At 43.6% G+C, this 17611-nt stretch overlaps 1 protein-coding gene across 3 annotated transcripts in view; it reads left to right on the top strand.

Annotated features, from left to right (window-relative positions):
* runx3 (RUNX family transcription factor 3) overlaps positions 1-8296 on the top strand; it is a 49036-nt gene extending 40740 nt beyond the window's left edge. For all 3 annotated transcript variants that reach the window (XM_035955105.2, XM_023285302.3, XM_035955104.2), the window contains 2 exons: positions 568-642; positions 5045-8296. In XM_035955105.2, coding sequence (XP_035810998.1) covers positions 568-642; positions 5045-5526 — 557 coding nt within the window. In that variant the 3' untranslated portion in view covers positions 5527-8296. The remainder of the gene's footprint in view (positions 1-567; positions 643-5044) is intronic.
* The last annotated feature ends 9315 nt before the right edge of the window (positions 8297-17611 follow it).

Raw genomic sequence — 17611 nt, 5'->3', positions numbered from 1 at the left:
TCTCAGACCTAAAGCAAACAGCCAGCTGTTTGTGTCAGGCCTGCTGCGGTGTGACTGGTGAGTGTGAAGCAGGGTCCCACGCGTTGGGCCAGTAGGTCTTCAACCCTCCTTCGCTTCCTGACAGCTCTGCTGGACAGGCTACCAAGTATCCTGGGCTTCACAGATCTCCGCTGCCCCTCCAGTGTCTCGCCTGAAAGGCCCAAAAATATCTCGTATGCACCCATCAAGCATGTTTTTCCAAGCCTGGTCTCACTGTGGTGAGAAAACCACCCCTCCTCTTCCCAGTCCTCACTGCTCAGTCAGCACAGGCCAACCTGTGACAGATAGACGCATCTCCAAACTGCCAGATGTCAGGAAAGTTTTGACCCGTCTGTCATGAAGAGTTTTTTAGGATAGTGTTTTAGATTCCTATGAAACGGGCGTCCTCACAACGTACATACACACAACCCACACATTTCCCTCTGTTCTAAAACTTAACATTCCTGTATAAACAGAATTTTCCACTGACTTGTTCTTAATATGCAGATCCTAGTGCTTACCTATTGTTCACACTGTGTGTTATTCTAGGTCTATGGCCAGAGCAAATGGACACCCCCACTCTCAAGACCTGCAAGGTGGAAGAGGACCTGCGACCATGGCCAGGTGAGACATTACAAAACCCGTCTTCCTAAACGCTTTAAGACTTTTCTACAATCCTGCTCTTGTTTGCTTGACTCTCCCGATTTGACCCCAAATTTGAGTTTAACAAAAGTGTGTGCATGTTTGTGCTTTTTGAATGTGTTAATGAGAAAATTGTTTTCAAGCGTGTTTGTTAGTTGTTAAGACAAAATCATAGTGTGAGGTCCAATCAACAATCAGCATGAGGGGTGAGGTCACTGGTAAGCAATGACCATAATTACTAAGCATGAGCAAACAGCTTTTTCAAATTGAAGCAAACATTACTGAGGTGGAGAAGCTGGAAAGGCGGGCCCAACGCGGGATATGCCATTTGTTGTGACACTTCTGGAGTCTGTTTCGTTTTGCCCGTAGGGCCCTACTACATCCCAAAACATTCCTAGAACGCCACCACCCTGCCTTCTTCTTCTTCCCTCCCTCCCTCTCTCTTTTCTTTCATTTGTTTCTTGGAGATTTGGATCTTTGATGATGTCTAACAGCCCCCTCAGTCTCTCATCCGTCCCCTACCCAGAAACCACCACACCACAGCAGACGTGCTGACTCATCCACTCACACTGTGATGAGGACCCACATTCAGACACAAAGAATAAAGACTTTTAGATTTGGCTCTTGCTCTCTTTTTTACTTTAAAAAGAAGAAAAAAAGATATGTCATAATGGCTAAAGCAGAAACCAGATATATGACTGTTTAAGCACTAAAACAGTAGAATTAAATGTCTACATATGCTGTACTTTTTCATATGCCTTTATTGTTCCCATAACAGTATACATAGTGCAGGGTTGGCCAGCACACCTCACACCAGTGGCTTTACAAAGAAGTATCACATCACTCATAGAAAAGGATTTCCTTAACAAACAAACATATAAATCATGTCGCCTTGCTTGCTGATGCATTAGGAAAATCTCAGGTTTTTGTAATCACAAACATCCTTTACCCCTGCTTGTATCACATGTCACAAGTTGGGAACATGCAAAATCCTCTGCGCTCACATGATAAAGTGCCAACGTGGATGAGGCTTTGGGGCTGTTGACCATGGTGCCACAGTCCAGAGGTGATTATCATTTGCATCGGACATGATGCTCTGGCCTCAAAGCCTTGCTGCTTAAATAAACACCTGGAGATCATTTGTGTTCATTTGGGTCTCCTATTCTTTGTCATGCGCAGCAGCAGCAGCTCTGCCCTGGCATTATGTTGCCTTGTCATCATTGCCCTGTGATCAAACATGACTACTCATCCATATGGCATCCACCCAAACCAGTCAGTAAATTAGCAAGCTTCCATCTACTTCTGGATGGGGTTTTTCTGAAAAATCCATCATGCAGTGTAGCAGTGCCTCTTCAAGGATGATATTAAGAAGAACATTAGAAAATAATCTCACAGCACAGTGGGTCCTTCCACGTAGCTGGATCATCCTGGGGTTTTCTCTTTCCCTTTTCCTTCCCTCCACTTATTTGCCTGAGACACCATTCCCTGGGCGCTGGCCGTCACAGTTTGCATCAAGCTTGAGTAAACATTTCACAGGTGAGCGCTTGGATTTGCATCTCCACATTGCCAGCCACCACATTTGGACACACATGCATACACACACATAACCCGGCACACATTTACACACAGCGACATGACCGCCTCAAACTTGCCCTTATGTTAACAACCAAAATCAGTTTCTCCCATAAACAAATGAGACAAACCTCCTGCCATATCTGGGTTACACGCTTGAGTGTGGACTAGTGGACTTCTTGAGTTAAGTAGAAAGGAGGAGGACTCGCCCATGGTGCTGCAGAACATAGAAAGTGCATGGTGCTATGCTTCAGAGGTAGAAGAGGAAAGAGAGAGCCCTGGAACACTATGTTCTCTATAAAAGCCCCGATTCCCAGCTACCCGCTTCATAGACTGGGAACATCACAGACAGCGGGCTGTGCCAGCTAGCCCTCTGGGGTCCATCCCCTCTCCTGTCCCTGCAATTTAGTCAACACGTTTCAGATGAGCCTAATGGAGATCATGTGTGGTTTTGTGCCGCAGAGGTTACAGGCAGCTACTACAAGGCTCAGTTAGGAAGACCCTCTCTGCCAAAGATACACCACCGTTACCACAGCCACAACAGTGAGGCCTGTACTTATCCTGGGTGAGGGAGGGTGGGTACGCAGTAAGGTATGCAACCTAGTTAAGAGGGAGAAAAAGCAGACAGCAAAACTTTTCAATTACAGGACAGTTTGTTTAGCCCTCTCCTCCAGAGGGAGCTACTGTACTGTGGAGAGTTTGAGGTGGTAGCAGACTACTGGCTCACGTCCAAAACCCTGAGACTGCACAAGCCTATTAAGGTGTTGTGATAAGTGTCCAGTTCAGTTTCCCCTGACAGAACACAGGAGTCGATCCCCACCGCAGTTTAGCCAACACGTTTCTCCAGCTCCAATTAAATGGAGATCATGTGCAGGGTGGGCCACAGCAACCAGAGCCATCATGTCCCCACACCACAGATCCCCTCCTCAGCTTCGCCCCAAAGCCTAAATTTAGTACAGACAGAGAGAGTTGAAGGGACAGACAGACAGACAGAGAGAGAGAGAAAAAGAAGGCGAGGGAGAGCAAAAGCTTTTTGGGAGTCCGGTAGGAATTAGCAGGCTGACTCCACTTCACCCGAATCAACAGCAGCTGAAGGCTTGGATTTTCCTCGCGTGAAATCGGATATGGAGCCCGACTCCAGTGCCTGGTAGAGTCTGGAAAAAGAAACAGCCCCCCCACCACCACCAAACTCCCTCATCCCGAAAAGAAGAGGAAATTCAACTGCAGAAATGTGTTGTTGAACAAAGAGCATAGCAGGGGCCATGGAAATTGCGAAGGAACAGATTTTTTTTTGAAGCTGAAAATGGACCCAGTTCTCCAGACATAGGGAAAAGACATTTCAACAAGACTATGGCACGCAAGTTTGGCATTCTCCCCCCTCAGGGCTGTGGCGTGCAAGCGCTTGCTATTTCACAAATACAAGCTCTCTTTTCTCTGCCGTCCAAATCCACATTTTACACTTGCAGTCATGTGGCCACATTGGACCCATGAAAGCCACATTCGGACAAACAAATAACCATAGACTGAAGTGTGTGTGAGTCTATGAGTGTGTGTACTAGTGGCAGGTGTGGATGGAGTGTGCTGCATGTTGACATCAGGTATGAGGAACTCTCTCTAGCCCTTGTGGCATACAACCAGATTAAGGGCGTTTACAGTTTCAGAGTATTTTGGCCTGGCTGCTGGCCACCTCACTTTCTTCCAAAAATATGTGAGTGCCATGAGGGCAAAGACTCAACATGCTCAACTTGCTAGATGAGACTTAATTTTTCACCCATTTACATGAGAATTATTATGAAGTATTTGAAGACAAGAAAGCTATATATGTACACATAATAACTCCAAACTGACTAAAGAAATCAACAGGGAGGGTAAATCAAATATAGGTTTACTATGCATAGTCTAAGTGGGTTTATACTTACAAAACTGCTACAACACCTTCAGCCAATAACACTCCTCAGTTAAGGGAGAGCAACAATGTGGTGCTTGAGTTCAGAAACGTAGTTGGTGACAGTAGCGGCCTCAAATCTCAGAGAAGCAAACTGCCAAGTCAGACCCTCGAGCAATGTTTCTATTTTCCTTTTGTCAGCTGAATAAATTAGAAAGTGTGCAGTGAAACTGAAATCCTAACAGCTGGGTTCAACCGTGCTCTGTTACCTGTGAGATTACACTTTGCAGTTAACTCTGACAGGTCCTGGACTGTGATACTCATTAGTTTAGATATTTACACAGAAACATGCTTTCCCTTTTCTCTTCCATTGTTTCCCCCCCTTCATTTCCCTGCTCTGTCTCTCTGTCTCTGATCGTGACCGTCTGCCTCAGTCGCCTGTGATTTATGATGAGTTGCACAACAGCGCAACAAGCCGTCGGTGTTTATACAAAGCACCCCTCAGGACTGACAATGCCTCTTTTCATTGCTCCGAGAAAGACAGAAAAACTGTACGTTGCTCTCCTTTTGAAGCAGTGGTAGGAGGGCTGTGGCAAGGGGGCCTTTTCATAACTTCAGTCTTGTGCATGGGGCTGTGGGATGATGTGCTGTCAGTGCTTGATGACTGTTATTAAGCAAAAAAATGTCTCAGTTCATTACTTTGAGCAAACATTTCCATGGGCCGGTATATCACAAGAAATCTGAGCTCAGAATTGGGGGTTTGGGAGGGTTGGTTGTTCTGGAAATGTGGGTAGTTTTTTTTAAAGAATAATAGAAAATGAGAAATCTCTGAGTCCCTTGTTTCATAATTGCAACAGCAGTTTTCATTCATGCTTGAAATGTTTGTTGACTCTTTCCAACCTTTTGTTTCTTGGTTTTTGCCAACAGGGACTACAGATCTGTTCCCGCAGAGGACCACCTTCCCGTCTCTGTCCCCGCTGACAGACCCTCGCTTCTCAGACCCCCGGATGCACTACCCTGGGGCCTTCCCCTACTCCACCAACACCTCCAGCACTGGCATCAGCGGCCTCAGCATGTCAGCCTCCTCTAGATACCACACCTACCTGCCGCCGCCCTACTCAAACAACCAGTCCCAAAACTTCCAGTCCAACTCTTACCTGTATTACGGCACAGGCTCTGGATCCTACCAGTTCTCCATGGTGGCACCAGGGAACACCGGGGGCGAGCGTTCCCCAACCCGCCTGCTGTCCTGCTCGGGGGCCACGGGCACCGGAGGGACCAACAGCCTGATGAATCCGGGCCTGAACACCCAGAGCGATGGCGTGGAGGCCGACGGCAGCCACAGCAATTCCCCCACGGCCATAGGTGCTTCGGGCCGCTTGGATGAGTCCGTCTGGAGGCCTTACTGACTGACAGACAGCTAGACAATCAGAAGGTGCAGGAGAGAGGCAGGAAAAGCAAAGAGGATGATGAACAAAAAAAAAAGCTGAACACTGAAAGAAAAGAAAAAACAAACAAAAAAAAGAGAAATGCTGCATGTTTGTCTTTTATTTTTCTGGCACTCGCTTCAAAGACTTTCTGCTTTTGCCGACTCTCAAGACTTCCACGTATTTTGTAAATTTTTGAGTGAACTCCTGCACTGTACCGAAACATGTACGCTTAAAGAACTACAAAAGCCATAAGAGTTGAGATAATGATCAGCAGAGACTGTAAATAGAAGTGAGGGTTAAAAAAAAGAGAAGTCATAGTAATGTTTCAGGATCACTTGTCTGGTATAAACACGTACTCATCAAAGACAAACGAACAAAAGACAACGCAGGTATGATCAATCGGTACAGCTGATGAACTGAAAAACCACAGCAGACATTCATCAAACAGACTGTTCAGACTAATCCAACTTACTCTGTAAGTGGAGAGGAGACGTCAGGCTGGATGAGTGACGCCGACATCGAGAGGCATGGCTGCACTGCTGTAGCAATCGGTCCTTTTAAGCTTTAATTTCTGGAAAAAAAAATCTGAACATTGCAAAAAATATTGTTGTGAAAACATCATCAGTTGCATCCAGGGCTGTTTCACATGCTCACAATACTTATGCAGTACCTTATTGCCTAATTTATTATCCAAAATGGACACATTAGCCTTTGGTGCTACAGTATGCGGTGGATGTTGCAACACCGCATCATCGAGGGAAAAGCATTTTATCTGTCACATGTTTAAGAAATGAATTCTCCTCTGCTGTGTCATCGGTGTATCGCGTTTCGACGGGACAATGGCTGATATTTTGAGGAATGTAAGACAAAAGCAGAGGGGGGGTTTATTGGTTTTGTTTTCTGCAGGAATGTTGGAATCCTGTTGTGTCTACTCTTTACTTTTTCCTTCAATTTCTTATTCAAGCCCTTTTCTAAAGAAAAAAAAAGTCCTAGTCTCGTATTTTTGAACTGGATGACACGGTTTACTTTTGATATTTATTTGAGCCAAATTTTGAGGAAATGTATGCATATACCCCGAATCCTTAAGCATTTCTCTCTGCCTTTCCTTTTTTTATATAAATATATATACAGTATATATACCATGTTTTGTTGTTAAGTATAAATTTGGAATTTGTGTAATATATTGCTACTAAATTATAAAAAAACAAACCTTTAATGTAATTATTTTGCCTTCCAATGTAGCTTTGATGCACTAAAAACCTTTATTCCGAATGAACCATGCCCAGCAGACTCTGTTATGGTATATCCAGAGCCGTAACCTTTTAAACTATTTCCAAATTGCCTTCCTGCGCTAAAAAAAAAAAAAAAAAGCCATTTGCTTAATTTTTTGCACTATGTTTGAACTTTCATTTCTCTCCTTTTTTTTGGTTATGTATTTACAGATATCTGAGTGTGTGCAGAACTAAATATTAAATATCCCTGCGCATGTTTGCTGAACACACTTAAAAGTATCCTGTTACCAAAGAATTGATTTCATGATTAGACACACACACACACACACACACACACACACACACACACACATTCCTGCTCCACAGGTGTGTGTGCACATTCCCCCGTCCTGAGGGCCTTCCCCCTGCAGTTACATTTGTGATCCCTAGAGGAAGAGGAGGGTGAGGATGAAGGGATAGAGGGAGGAGGTGGGGTCAGAGTGGTGTCTTCTTACCGACACCAAGGGCAGTTATGCAAAAAAAACCTTCCCTTGTTGTGCACAGGTCCCTTTGTTCTGAATAATCAATGAGCGCTTTGAAGCCTTTGTGGCCTTTATCCTGTCGACTCTTTTTCTAATTTAGCGCTCTTCAGTGCCAGGGTCTCGTTGCTCTGCAGGTAGTTCATACGCCTGCGCACATCATCTCGGCGTGAGCTGCGCCAAGGTATTTACAACAGGTGTCAGGTGTCTGATATTTACAAGGAAAAACTTTCACAAGAAGGAAGATGATTAGCATTCATGACTCTGAAAGATGGCTGTTTAGTTGCTACACAAGTGAGGTTTAATTTCAAAGTGAAAAATGATCCAAAGAAGCTAGCTTTTGCAGCTCAGGTAACAAACAAAAAAAAGTTATGCAAGGTGTTTTGTTGACCATCTGACTTATTCCTCCTTTTGAAACAATCACTGACAATGTTTCATTCCTATCTGCCTTTGGTTTCGAGCAAAGCGTATTAAGTTCCCTTGCTCACGCCTCTGAAACCTGTATATGGTTGAAACCTAACTTTATTATGGGCAAAAAATCATGCAGCTAGAGAAACCACATGTTCAGATATTTATGTGGTTCCTTCAAAGAAAAAACCAAAGATCTTCACAACTGCCTGTAATACTGTTTGGACATTAATGATGGGTAAAGATCAATCGTGTTTTGATTCTTTAATATCATAAATTATGCAAAACTAGGAAGCCAAAATGTACAAGCAAATTGTATTTTATTGTGTATTTGATGAAAGAGCACGTTACATTTCATTTTGTTTCTTTTTAAAAGAATCCCTTTCTCATTTTCATATAGCAAAATGTTAATTCATCTTGCTGTCTTCATTTCTCTTTTATGCTCAAAGCATGTACATCTGAAACTGATATGTTAATTTAAAAATCTCATCTATGTATGTAATAATATCATTAATGCTTCCATACTGAGTGCTTGTAAAGTTTGCGGATAATGTAGTTTTTAATCATTTTAATTAAAAAACATGTGTCTCACTCCTGTCTTTATAGTTGGTGTTTTATTTCACGAAAATTATGATATTTTCTATTTTAACTGAAGGAACTCCAGGAGGGAGTTATGAAAACACATCACTTTTCTTTCAGCTCAAAGAGGTCCCTTCTGAGAAACATCACACCCAGGTTAGATTTAGGTGGAGTATTTACAGCCACATCCTTCAAAATTATTTCCCTTACTATAAAAACAATACTAGTTCTCTAATTTTGAAACTTAATGCTCAAATGTCTGGCTCGTGAGGTCTTTTATAGTTTAACAGGGGGAGGTGTTGAGAGTGAAAACATGGAGACACAGTGTATAATTCACATCCAGGAACCCAGACACCATCGCATCAGCTGAGAAATGAACAGAGCGGGGGGGAAAAAAACCCTATAAACATTCATGGGACCCAATTTAATGCCAGCACATTCTGATCCAGAAAATTCTGTTCTCCTAGCATCTTCATACAGAAAATACCACACATGCCAGCATCGCGATCTCCTAACCCTTGCAGTTCATTGGTAGTTTGCTCCCAATAACCCCCTAATAATTATCCTCTTCTCTCCCATTAGTGAGACTCTCGCTGGCAATTACCCACACTTCTCAGAGGTTTGAAAATGCCTCGGCTGTCAACACGGTGGTACCCAAAGCGTAAATAAAGCACCGCTCAGGAATCCAACACCGCCCTGGCAGCCTCCGTGTTAGCGCACGTCGGCAAGTTGTCACTTCTTAAAAACAATACAGGAGAAGTTTGGAATGTTGGCTGCCTTTTTTTACCAGCTAGGAGGTTGTTAATTTATGCCGTGCTGATGGCATCTGTTCGGCCCATTTGAAGGCGAGCCACAAGATTAAACACTTGAGATGCTACCTTGTGGGGTGGTCTCATTTCAGATGTGGTTAACCCGAAATACAATACCCACGATTCCTCACTCTTAAACTAATGCCACCTGTTGATGTACCATGAAAGGGCTTTCACTTTGTTTTTCGCTATTTTTTCCACTCTTTTATTTTCCCTGTTTAGACTCTCTTGCATCTATGCCTCCTTTGTCTCTTTTATCTTTTCCTCTCATTCAGCTCCCTCCTTTCTTTCTTTCCTTCTGTATGGCTTCTGCTGTGTGTCTGCGTCAGGCCTTCTATGGGGGCAGCGTTGGCAGAACAACAAAGCCTCAGGACGCACACACGCTGCCTTGATACACACTGTATTCAATTAACTCTACACTCAAAGCATTTCAACACACACACACACACACACACACACACACACACACACACACACACACACACACACACACACACACACACAATCCCCTGCTGACAGATCTCACACCAGCCTCCACCCCAGACAGCCTGAGCTCCACTTTACGGTGCGAGTGTGTGACAGTATTTCCTCCAGGTCTCATCACAGAGTTTACTCTCGGCGTAGCCCCTCGCTGATCTCCCCCCGCCCACCCCCACTGCTCAGGAAGCACAAAGAGAAGATGATAAGCTTTCAATTAGGCCAGGCTCAGGGGAATTTTCCAGCTGTCTTCACACACTCTCTGAGACCCGACTTTCTCGTCCACATGTGGGGAGCAGAGGAGCTCTCATCTGGCTCAGTCTTTGCCACGGACGTACTCGAGCAGGGCTGCTTTTTTCATCTTCCCTCTGTTCCCCGCTATGACTTCCTTCTTACGAAAATTGTAACTCTCCAGGAAAGAGGGGAAATGTTTGCTCGGATGGGGCTGCTTGTCTGGATGTAATTGCAGTCAAAGGAATGATGAATTGGTTTATGGGACGACATACAAAATTGCTTTTTAAGTGGATAAAATATAAAAAGAAACTGGAGGCCTATATGGTCAAAGTCATAGGAAAGAAAAACTAAAATAATGAGAATCACTGAAGGGAAAATACTCCGACAATTGTTTGTTATGAAAACAGCGCATTGTCTTTAGCTTTAACAAAATCAAGCTTCATCCCTCACTTATCTTTAATCAGTCAGAAAGATGAGAGATTAAAGCGGCATTTATAAATTCATACAAGAGGCTGACAGAAAAAGAGATGCAGGAGACGGTGAGAAACAGAAGGAGAGAAGGGAGAGAGGGAGTGTTTTGGAAAGAGCACACAACCATTAAAACCCTCTCATTTCTCATGAACACTGTATCCCGTGTCGCTTCTGTGGTACCTGCATACGAAACCCATTAGGGCCTCTTCTGTAGCCGCTGACCTCTTCTCCCCCGAACCCGTGAGAAGGAGCGGGTTAGAACCGGCTTGGTTTGGGTGCCTGGTACATGACCAGAAGTCTATTTTCTAACCAGCCTGGTGGTGGGAACAGAGGCTACCGTCCAAGATCAGGGTTCCCACAGATTGACCGAGAAACACAGGGGCCAGGGGCTAAGAAACCGCGAGAGCTGTGATGCAACAGTTCTCACACAGATGACTAGCGCTGCTTTGCTGAAACAGAGTGGGATATGGAGGGAGAGATGAAGAAAGATAGAAGGAGGGTTCTCCCAGTTCAGAGGGATCCCAGTGAAGGTAGTTTCTCATCCATGCCGGGTCTTCAGAGACTGCTCTGCGTTACGATACAGCAGGCAGCTCCCAGTTCCCACAGTGGAACACCTCTCCATGGGCCTAGGAGTGGGTTCCCGCTCAGACCCAGAGGAACCGACTCGCTATCACGTCAATACACAGAACTGCCACCATAAAATGAAGGTCACCGCTGTGTGGCTCGCTGTGTGACCTCTAAGTGATCAGATCTCAAAAAAACAAATGTTAAACTACATTTCAGCTGTTCCTTCTAAGCAGAACTGCAAGACGCAGAGCTCTTAAATGTCTAATGGAAGAACTGGCCTAGTTGATTAAATATGAGCTAATATGATAATAATAATTAAATCATTTATGTCAGGTTTCCAGGAAAGATGCCAAATATTTCATGTTTCCATCAAAGAGTGTTTTGTGCTTTCTTTCTTTTCTTTTTTGGGATAGTAAACTAAATATTTCTGGGTAGTGGCCTGTTGATAGAACAAAACAAGGGATTTTTTACATTGGGTTTTAGAAAAATTGTGATTGACATTCTCACAATATTTCTTTTATGAAAATGTTTATTAGATTCTTTTTCCTTTGGGTCAATTTTATTTTTTTTAGTGTGTTAACATGTCCAAATGATTTTTTAAACATTAGAATCATGAGCAAAATAAGCAGTGAGCACCACGGCTGAGTATTTCCACCTAGAAGCTGCAATACACTGATGACAGTCTCAAAAACAATGTTTCAGATTTCCAGGATTTCATATGTAGCAAATATAAAGAACCAATCCAGTCAACTTGCAGGGTGGGACTTTCTTTACCATTCTTCTTCTTTAGAATTGGATCCTGGTTCAACCATGAATGGCTGAATTACTCCTATATTACAAACATTACAACTAGCCGTTGTGTAAAGTACAGTAGTTTTACAGTGTTTGAGCAGAGCTGTAGGTGAGCTGGTGTGCTTGAGTTGCAGCAAGTGAGGAGAAGTGAGTAGAGAGAGATGCTCCATAGGAGGAAGCAGATTTACTTCCAAGTCATTTTAAGCAATTATTTTGTGCCCTAAGGATTACATTTACGGTTAAAAAAATGTACATATGTAACCTTACCAGATTACCAGAGAAGAGTTTTTAGTGGGTTTAATAAATGCAGAGAAAGTGAAAGTTAATATATCTGATACTGGCATTTTCACTTTTCTTTTAAAGCAATTTCATGTATTTGTTTGAGAGGGCTCTGGTCCCTGATGCAGTGGCCTGGGTTCGATTCCAGCTGATGGCCCTTTGCTGCAGGTCTTCCCTCCATCCTTCTCCCTACTTTCCAATCTGCCTTTCTACACTAATCCATCTATTAAAGCCTACAAAGGCCGAAAAAAAACACTTAAAAAAAAATGACATTGGTAACAAAAAGTGACTTCCCCCAATTGCTGTTGTCATTTAAGAAAACACACATGAGTCACTTCATTAGTTGCACTTGGGAAGTCTAATACAAAATAATCCAACAGCTCTGCTGTATTGTAAGTTATATTTTTGGTAACTTCAACATTTTCAGTATTCAGTTCACCCCAATAACATGCATGTAGGTACACTTCTAAATGTAACGCAGTCCAGTACACCACCACAACCTCAATAATAGTAGAAGAGTAGAATAATCACCTTTTTGACAACTTTTACCAAAACTAAAAATGCAAAAGCTTTGCAAAAGTATAATTTAGGGCAGAGCTGTCGTATTTGACTGCATTGGATTCTGAAGAAGTGGCTGATGAGCATATACAACTCTGGGATGTTTTTCTTGCTATGACTATTCAAAGAACTTAACACACATAGTCATTTAATGAGACATACTCACAAAAAAAGGGTCCTGGTGATACTGATAAGACGGCAGTGCTCCAGTCTTCTGACTAAGCTTGGGCTGAGTCGTCCTTCCTCACTTATCTCATCGTCGGAAGCCAAGACATATAAATGAGTCAAAACCAGAAGAAGGCCTTTATAGAAACCCAGCAGACCACTGCATGGTGGACCTGTGGCCCAGACCATGGTTAGAGGGTATTCTGACTACGACCACAGCAGCTAACTTTCATTTAGATGTCCTAATGGCTTGAATTTACATTCTTCTTGTTGCATAATAACCACAGCGTTCTGTGTCTAACCAATATGGCTTTAATTTGATCAGTTTGTTAGGGAGAAAAGCTGAACATTTGATATGAGAGGATAATAGCTTGTAGTGTTTTAGGATTTTTCGCAGACTGGAATAATGAAATGACATGCCTTTCAAAGTTTGATTTTGACATTGCATTTGCACTTTAGCAATGAACCAGAATATGTTTTTATTAAGAGAGCAGGGCAGCTTTCCAGCAACAATGCTAGTTGTTTCCCATACAGATTCATGAGAATTGACACAATTCTTTTTTTCTGTCCTTTTTTCTCACAGAGAAAATCAGAATAACGATAAGTACATGCGAACACTGCTTCCTCTATAAAACAGGAAATTAACATACACATATACACTCACAGAGAGCACACGCACACACACACACCCACACACACTGTAGCTCTCTGCCAGACACCAACCCCCCCTCAGTCATGGTGGGGTCCTGGGTGGAGGGAACAAGAAGGCGAGAAAGGGAAACAGGGATCCCTGTGGACCAGGTCTCTGTTCACTTGAGCAGGGGAACTCGCTAAATTGGTGGTTCACATACACACTTTCTATCTTTCTATCTCCCTTACTTTTTTCATCCATGTGCGCCAGCAGAGAGTAAAATGAGTTGGATTGCTCAAGTCTGTTTTGGATCACGTGGGAATGTGAATGGTCATAAAAAGCTACACTGTCCCTTCTCCTCTTGTTCCCACTGTCTACTACGGAGGCAGAAAGGTCAGATAAATGTACGCCTTCAACTCTTTGATACGTCTTCATCCCTATGAAACTCAATGTCATTCTGGCACTGACCACCGGTCTACATGATCAGCGAGGCCTGTAAAGAAATCACAGAAAACCACTGAAGCGCCGCAATCCTGTAGCTACTATCCAATCCATAAACTGTCAGCTTGCAGTCAGAGCGATAGAATTAAAGCGAGGCTAAAATCACGAGCTTCACAAAATGAGTCTGTCATCGAATTTCTTATATAATCACTTTTTCCCTTAGCTGTCAGTTTTATTCTTGTGTTGGCACTGTTATCATCAAACATCATCACATCAATTAAATCTGTGAATAAATCAAGCTACTGCTGACACCCAATAAAGTGTGAGCTATTGTTACTGTGTGACAGGTGAGGCGAATGAAGCCATTGCTTTGGTGTTTCTGTCTCCAGCCTGTACGGTGTGTGTGGCAGCGTTACACACCCCCGTGTCGGGACGTGGCTGCCCTGCAGGCCTTTGCTAACCAGTTCCCATGCTTCCATGATTCCACTATAGCGACTGTAGACTTCCTCAGGGGACACCTCCCACTCGCTGGTTTGTTTTCATCCTTAATGGGAGATCATCTTACACTCTTTATGGTCTGTGCATGTGAAGTAAACTGTTTGTGCACATGTGGGTGTGCTTTTCTTGTTTTCTATGCATGCACCTGTAAAAAAAAAAAGGCATGGCAACAGGTATGAGGGTGTATGAGTGAGTGTTTGTAGTGTCTGTGTGTTTTACACATGTACAATGAAATGCTGCATGTATGCCTGCCTGCAGACACCAGACACCTTGATTTCTTTTGCTTTTGTTTTTGCCCATGAGGCACAAAGGAAGATGAAGGAAGAAAAATATCTTTCAAGTATCTGAGAAGTCTGTTAGTGAGCATTCAGATTTAGGAATAATTGCTGAGATGTAACAGCCAAATGGGCCATGAAACAAAGAGGGATTGTGGGGTGATGGAAAATGAAGCATTTACATTTGGGGCCTGGTAATGAGGGGGTTTTCCTGAAAGATGACAGTGAGGAGGAGGATCAGAGAGATGGCGAGAGAGAGAGGTAAAACAGAGAGAATACATCAGATCAGGAGGTGGAAATTACACAACTGATCCCAGACAAGCTCTGGACCTGTAAAGATGTCTTCAGACTGTGACACACTCTGACCAGGATTGTGCACATATGTAGTATATTCGTGAAGTCTACAGGTGTTTGTGCTTTATGAGACCATGTACTGTACCCCAGCAGGGGCTGCAGCAGCGGAGCATGCCAAGGAGGATTTGGGTTCTGGGACGTCTTGGCAGATTCATCCACATTATGAGGTGCGGCCTTCTGGCAGGGCACTCACAGCAGGGCACAGCAGACCTGAACATAAACACAGTCGGTCCTTAAAAACCATCCATCAAACACTTCCACCAGGGAACAAAATCCATCAATCTCTCTCACCGAGATGGACACAGAAACAGATAGACATTGAAAGGAATTCTAGAGTTTTTTGGCACGTTTGGCTGGTAAGATAGATGACTGGGTCTAAGTGCTTCATTGATAAAGAATATAAACGGTGCCTATACAATAAAGCGTCGAACAATAGATTTCTCCGAGTTTTCTGAATTCCATTCGGCTCCAGCCATCCTATATTTTGCCAAAGAGTGGCCCTGCAGTTTTCTTTTGTGGTTTTTGGAAATGCCCCCACTTTTCCGGCCCTGCTCCAATTTTCTTTAAATACAGCTCGTAATTGGTTTGATTTCCTACCTCCGGCCTGGTGATGAGGGGTGGGGGACAAGCAGTGGCAGGAGCTAGTGAGGGCCAAGGCAACGGGACTCCAGCCTACAGCAGGCGAGCAGCACGCTTGGGTGGCAATACAGTTTGACCAGCACTACTATTCCCTCATTTAAAGGCTGTTTATGAGCATATCCTGGAGGCCCATCAGTGGAAACTGACATAAATCAGCAAAGCAAAACACTCCAACACACAACCAACCAACACTCAGAATTTTTTGATACGTGAATTTAACTATATTTGGAAAATGTACGCATCATAACAGCACAACTTTTCTCCTTTTGTCTCACACATATCCATCACACCCCTGCCAACAAATCTTGCAACATTATCATGAAGGCATTCCAGCCTCCAAATCAAAACCAGTCTCCTACAAAAAGTCTTTTCTTTGTGAATTCTCTTATAGTCAGGCAGGCAGAGAGGAGTGTGAGTGCAGCACTCATCAGGCAGGCGTGAGTAATCAAAAAGGAAATAAGACGTAGCGTCTTGGAGAGGCCAAGTGGGCCCCTACTGATCTGCAGCCAGCTCATTGTTCAGGCCTTCTATTGTTTCTTTGCTTGGCTGGCAGACCAGAGAGCAGCAAGCAGACAAGAGGCCACGCTAGATATGCTCTTGTCTTTTTGAACCCCTGAAATACACCTCAAGTGGCATGGTTGGTGAAGAGGGTATCTCAGATAATCATTGTCAACCAATGCATGGGTATAACGGCAAATAAGGATGAAAGGGGAGAATTTAAAGAAGCTTTACAAGTATCAAAAACTTTAACAGTGCAGAATTTAAGAGTCAAATTACATGTTGTCTACCAACAATCAACTAAAAATGAAGCCCTTAACATTTCAAGCTAATTAACTGCCCTTGAAGGTGACAGTTAGAGGTCCTTACTATGCACACACACACCTCCTGATGACTGAGCAGGCCAAATGGACGTAGGAGAAACTGGATCTGCATATTGAAAAGCCTCAGTCTGGGGTAGAAGAGGTGTTGATTTTTACTGTAACCAGCGGCAACCCAGAGAGGACCCGTTATGGTGAGTCCATAGCCAAACACAGCCTGTTAATATAGGATGGGGAGACAGCGGGGGAGTTTGTCTTCTTTACGATGGCTGGAAAAAAACAGACACATTTCCAACCAAAGCAAGATTTTGAGCAATGCGGTCCAGCCGCAGAAGAAATGGACCCAGGAGGCTTCCGTAGCGCTGGTGCAGAGAAAACACAGGGGCCAAAAATGGCACAAGTGCATGCACGCACATATACAACATGTGCAGCTTTCCCGGCAAGCGACAGTCATCTTGGTGGAAAAATGCGGTAACCGATGCATTAAAGCCCAGGACCTTGAGGGATTGCAGGACCACTGTGGCGTAAAAGACAGACAGACTAGGGGGAAACACACCACACAATATCCAGAAAGTAGAGGACTTTGTTGGGATTGACGGGTCAGTGCAGCGGCATAAGCCCACAGACTGGTGCAAAAAAAATCTAAGTAATATGTACACATGTATATCAGTGTATCTGATAATTTGTGTCAAGTAAATTTGCATATCATAAAGACAGTGTGTACCATCAAAGCCAGATCTACTCAATAATTACAGTGGTTTGAAACAGTGTGGGCCACAGCGCCTTTCTCCGCAAATAGAAGGACCTTGCTCCTAATAAACAACTTTTATAAAAACAAGATGGCTTTAAAAGCAGAACCAGAAAACAGCTCAACAATACAAAAAAAAAAATCCCCAAACCCAACTGACTCTGCCTTTCATGGCAGTCGAGGCCTGCAGGGTCTGTTGCCATACAACACCAAACAATGCACTTCTAACCCCACTCCTATTGAGCCTCTTTCCCAGTATGGAGCCATAGGTCTCTCCTCATTAAGGGAATGTTCAGAGCTCCTGGCACTTCTTCACGTTTGTCAGTGGAAGACAGGACTTTTACTGCACAAATGTCCAGGACACCGCAAGTTTAAGGGGTGAGTGAGCCGCAGCTTTCACTGCTCAATCAAACAAATTCCCTGAAGTCTAAAAGTTAATCCTTCTTGGGGCTTACCAGGAACAGCGTAGCCAAAGAAACGCTCAAGTTGACGACAGTAAACCAGCCTTCTGGCTTCGAGATCTCGACTTGTGCGTTCCTGATGAGCTGGCAGCCTGGAGAACTAACACTGA

The sequence above is a fragment of the Amphiprion ocellaris genome, chromosome 20 (genome assembly GCF_022539595.1).
Source record: "Amphiprion ocellaris isolate individual 3 ecotype Okinawa chromosome 20, ASM2253959v1, whole genome shotgun sequence".
NCBI lineage: Eukaryota > Metazoa > Chordata > Actinopteri > Pomacentridae > Amphiprion > Amphiprion ocellaris.
Note: the sequence above shows the minus strand (reverse complement) of the source record. Positions and strands in the feature narration are given on the sequence as shown.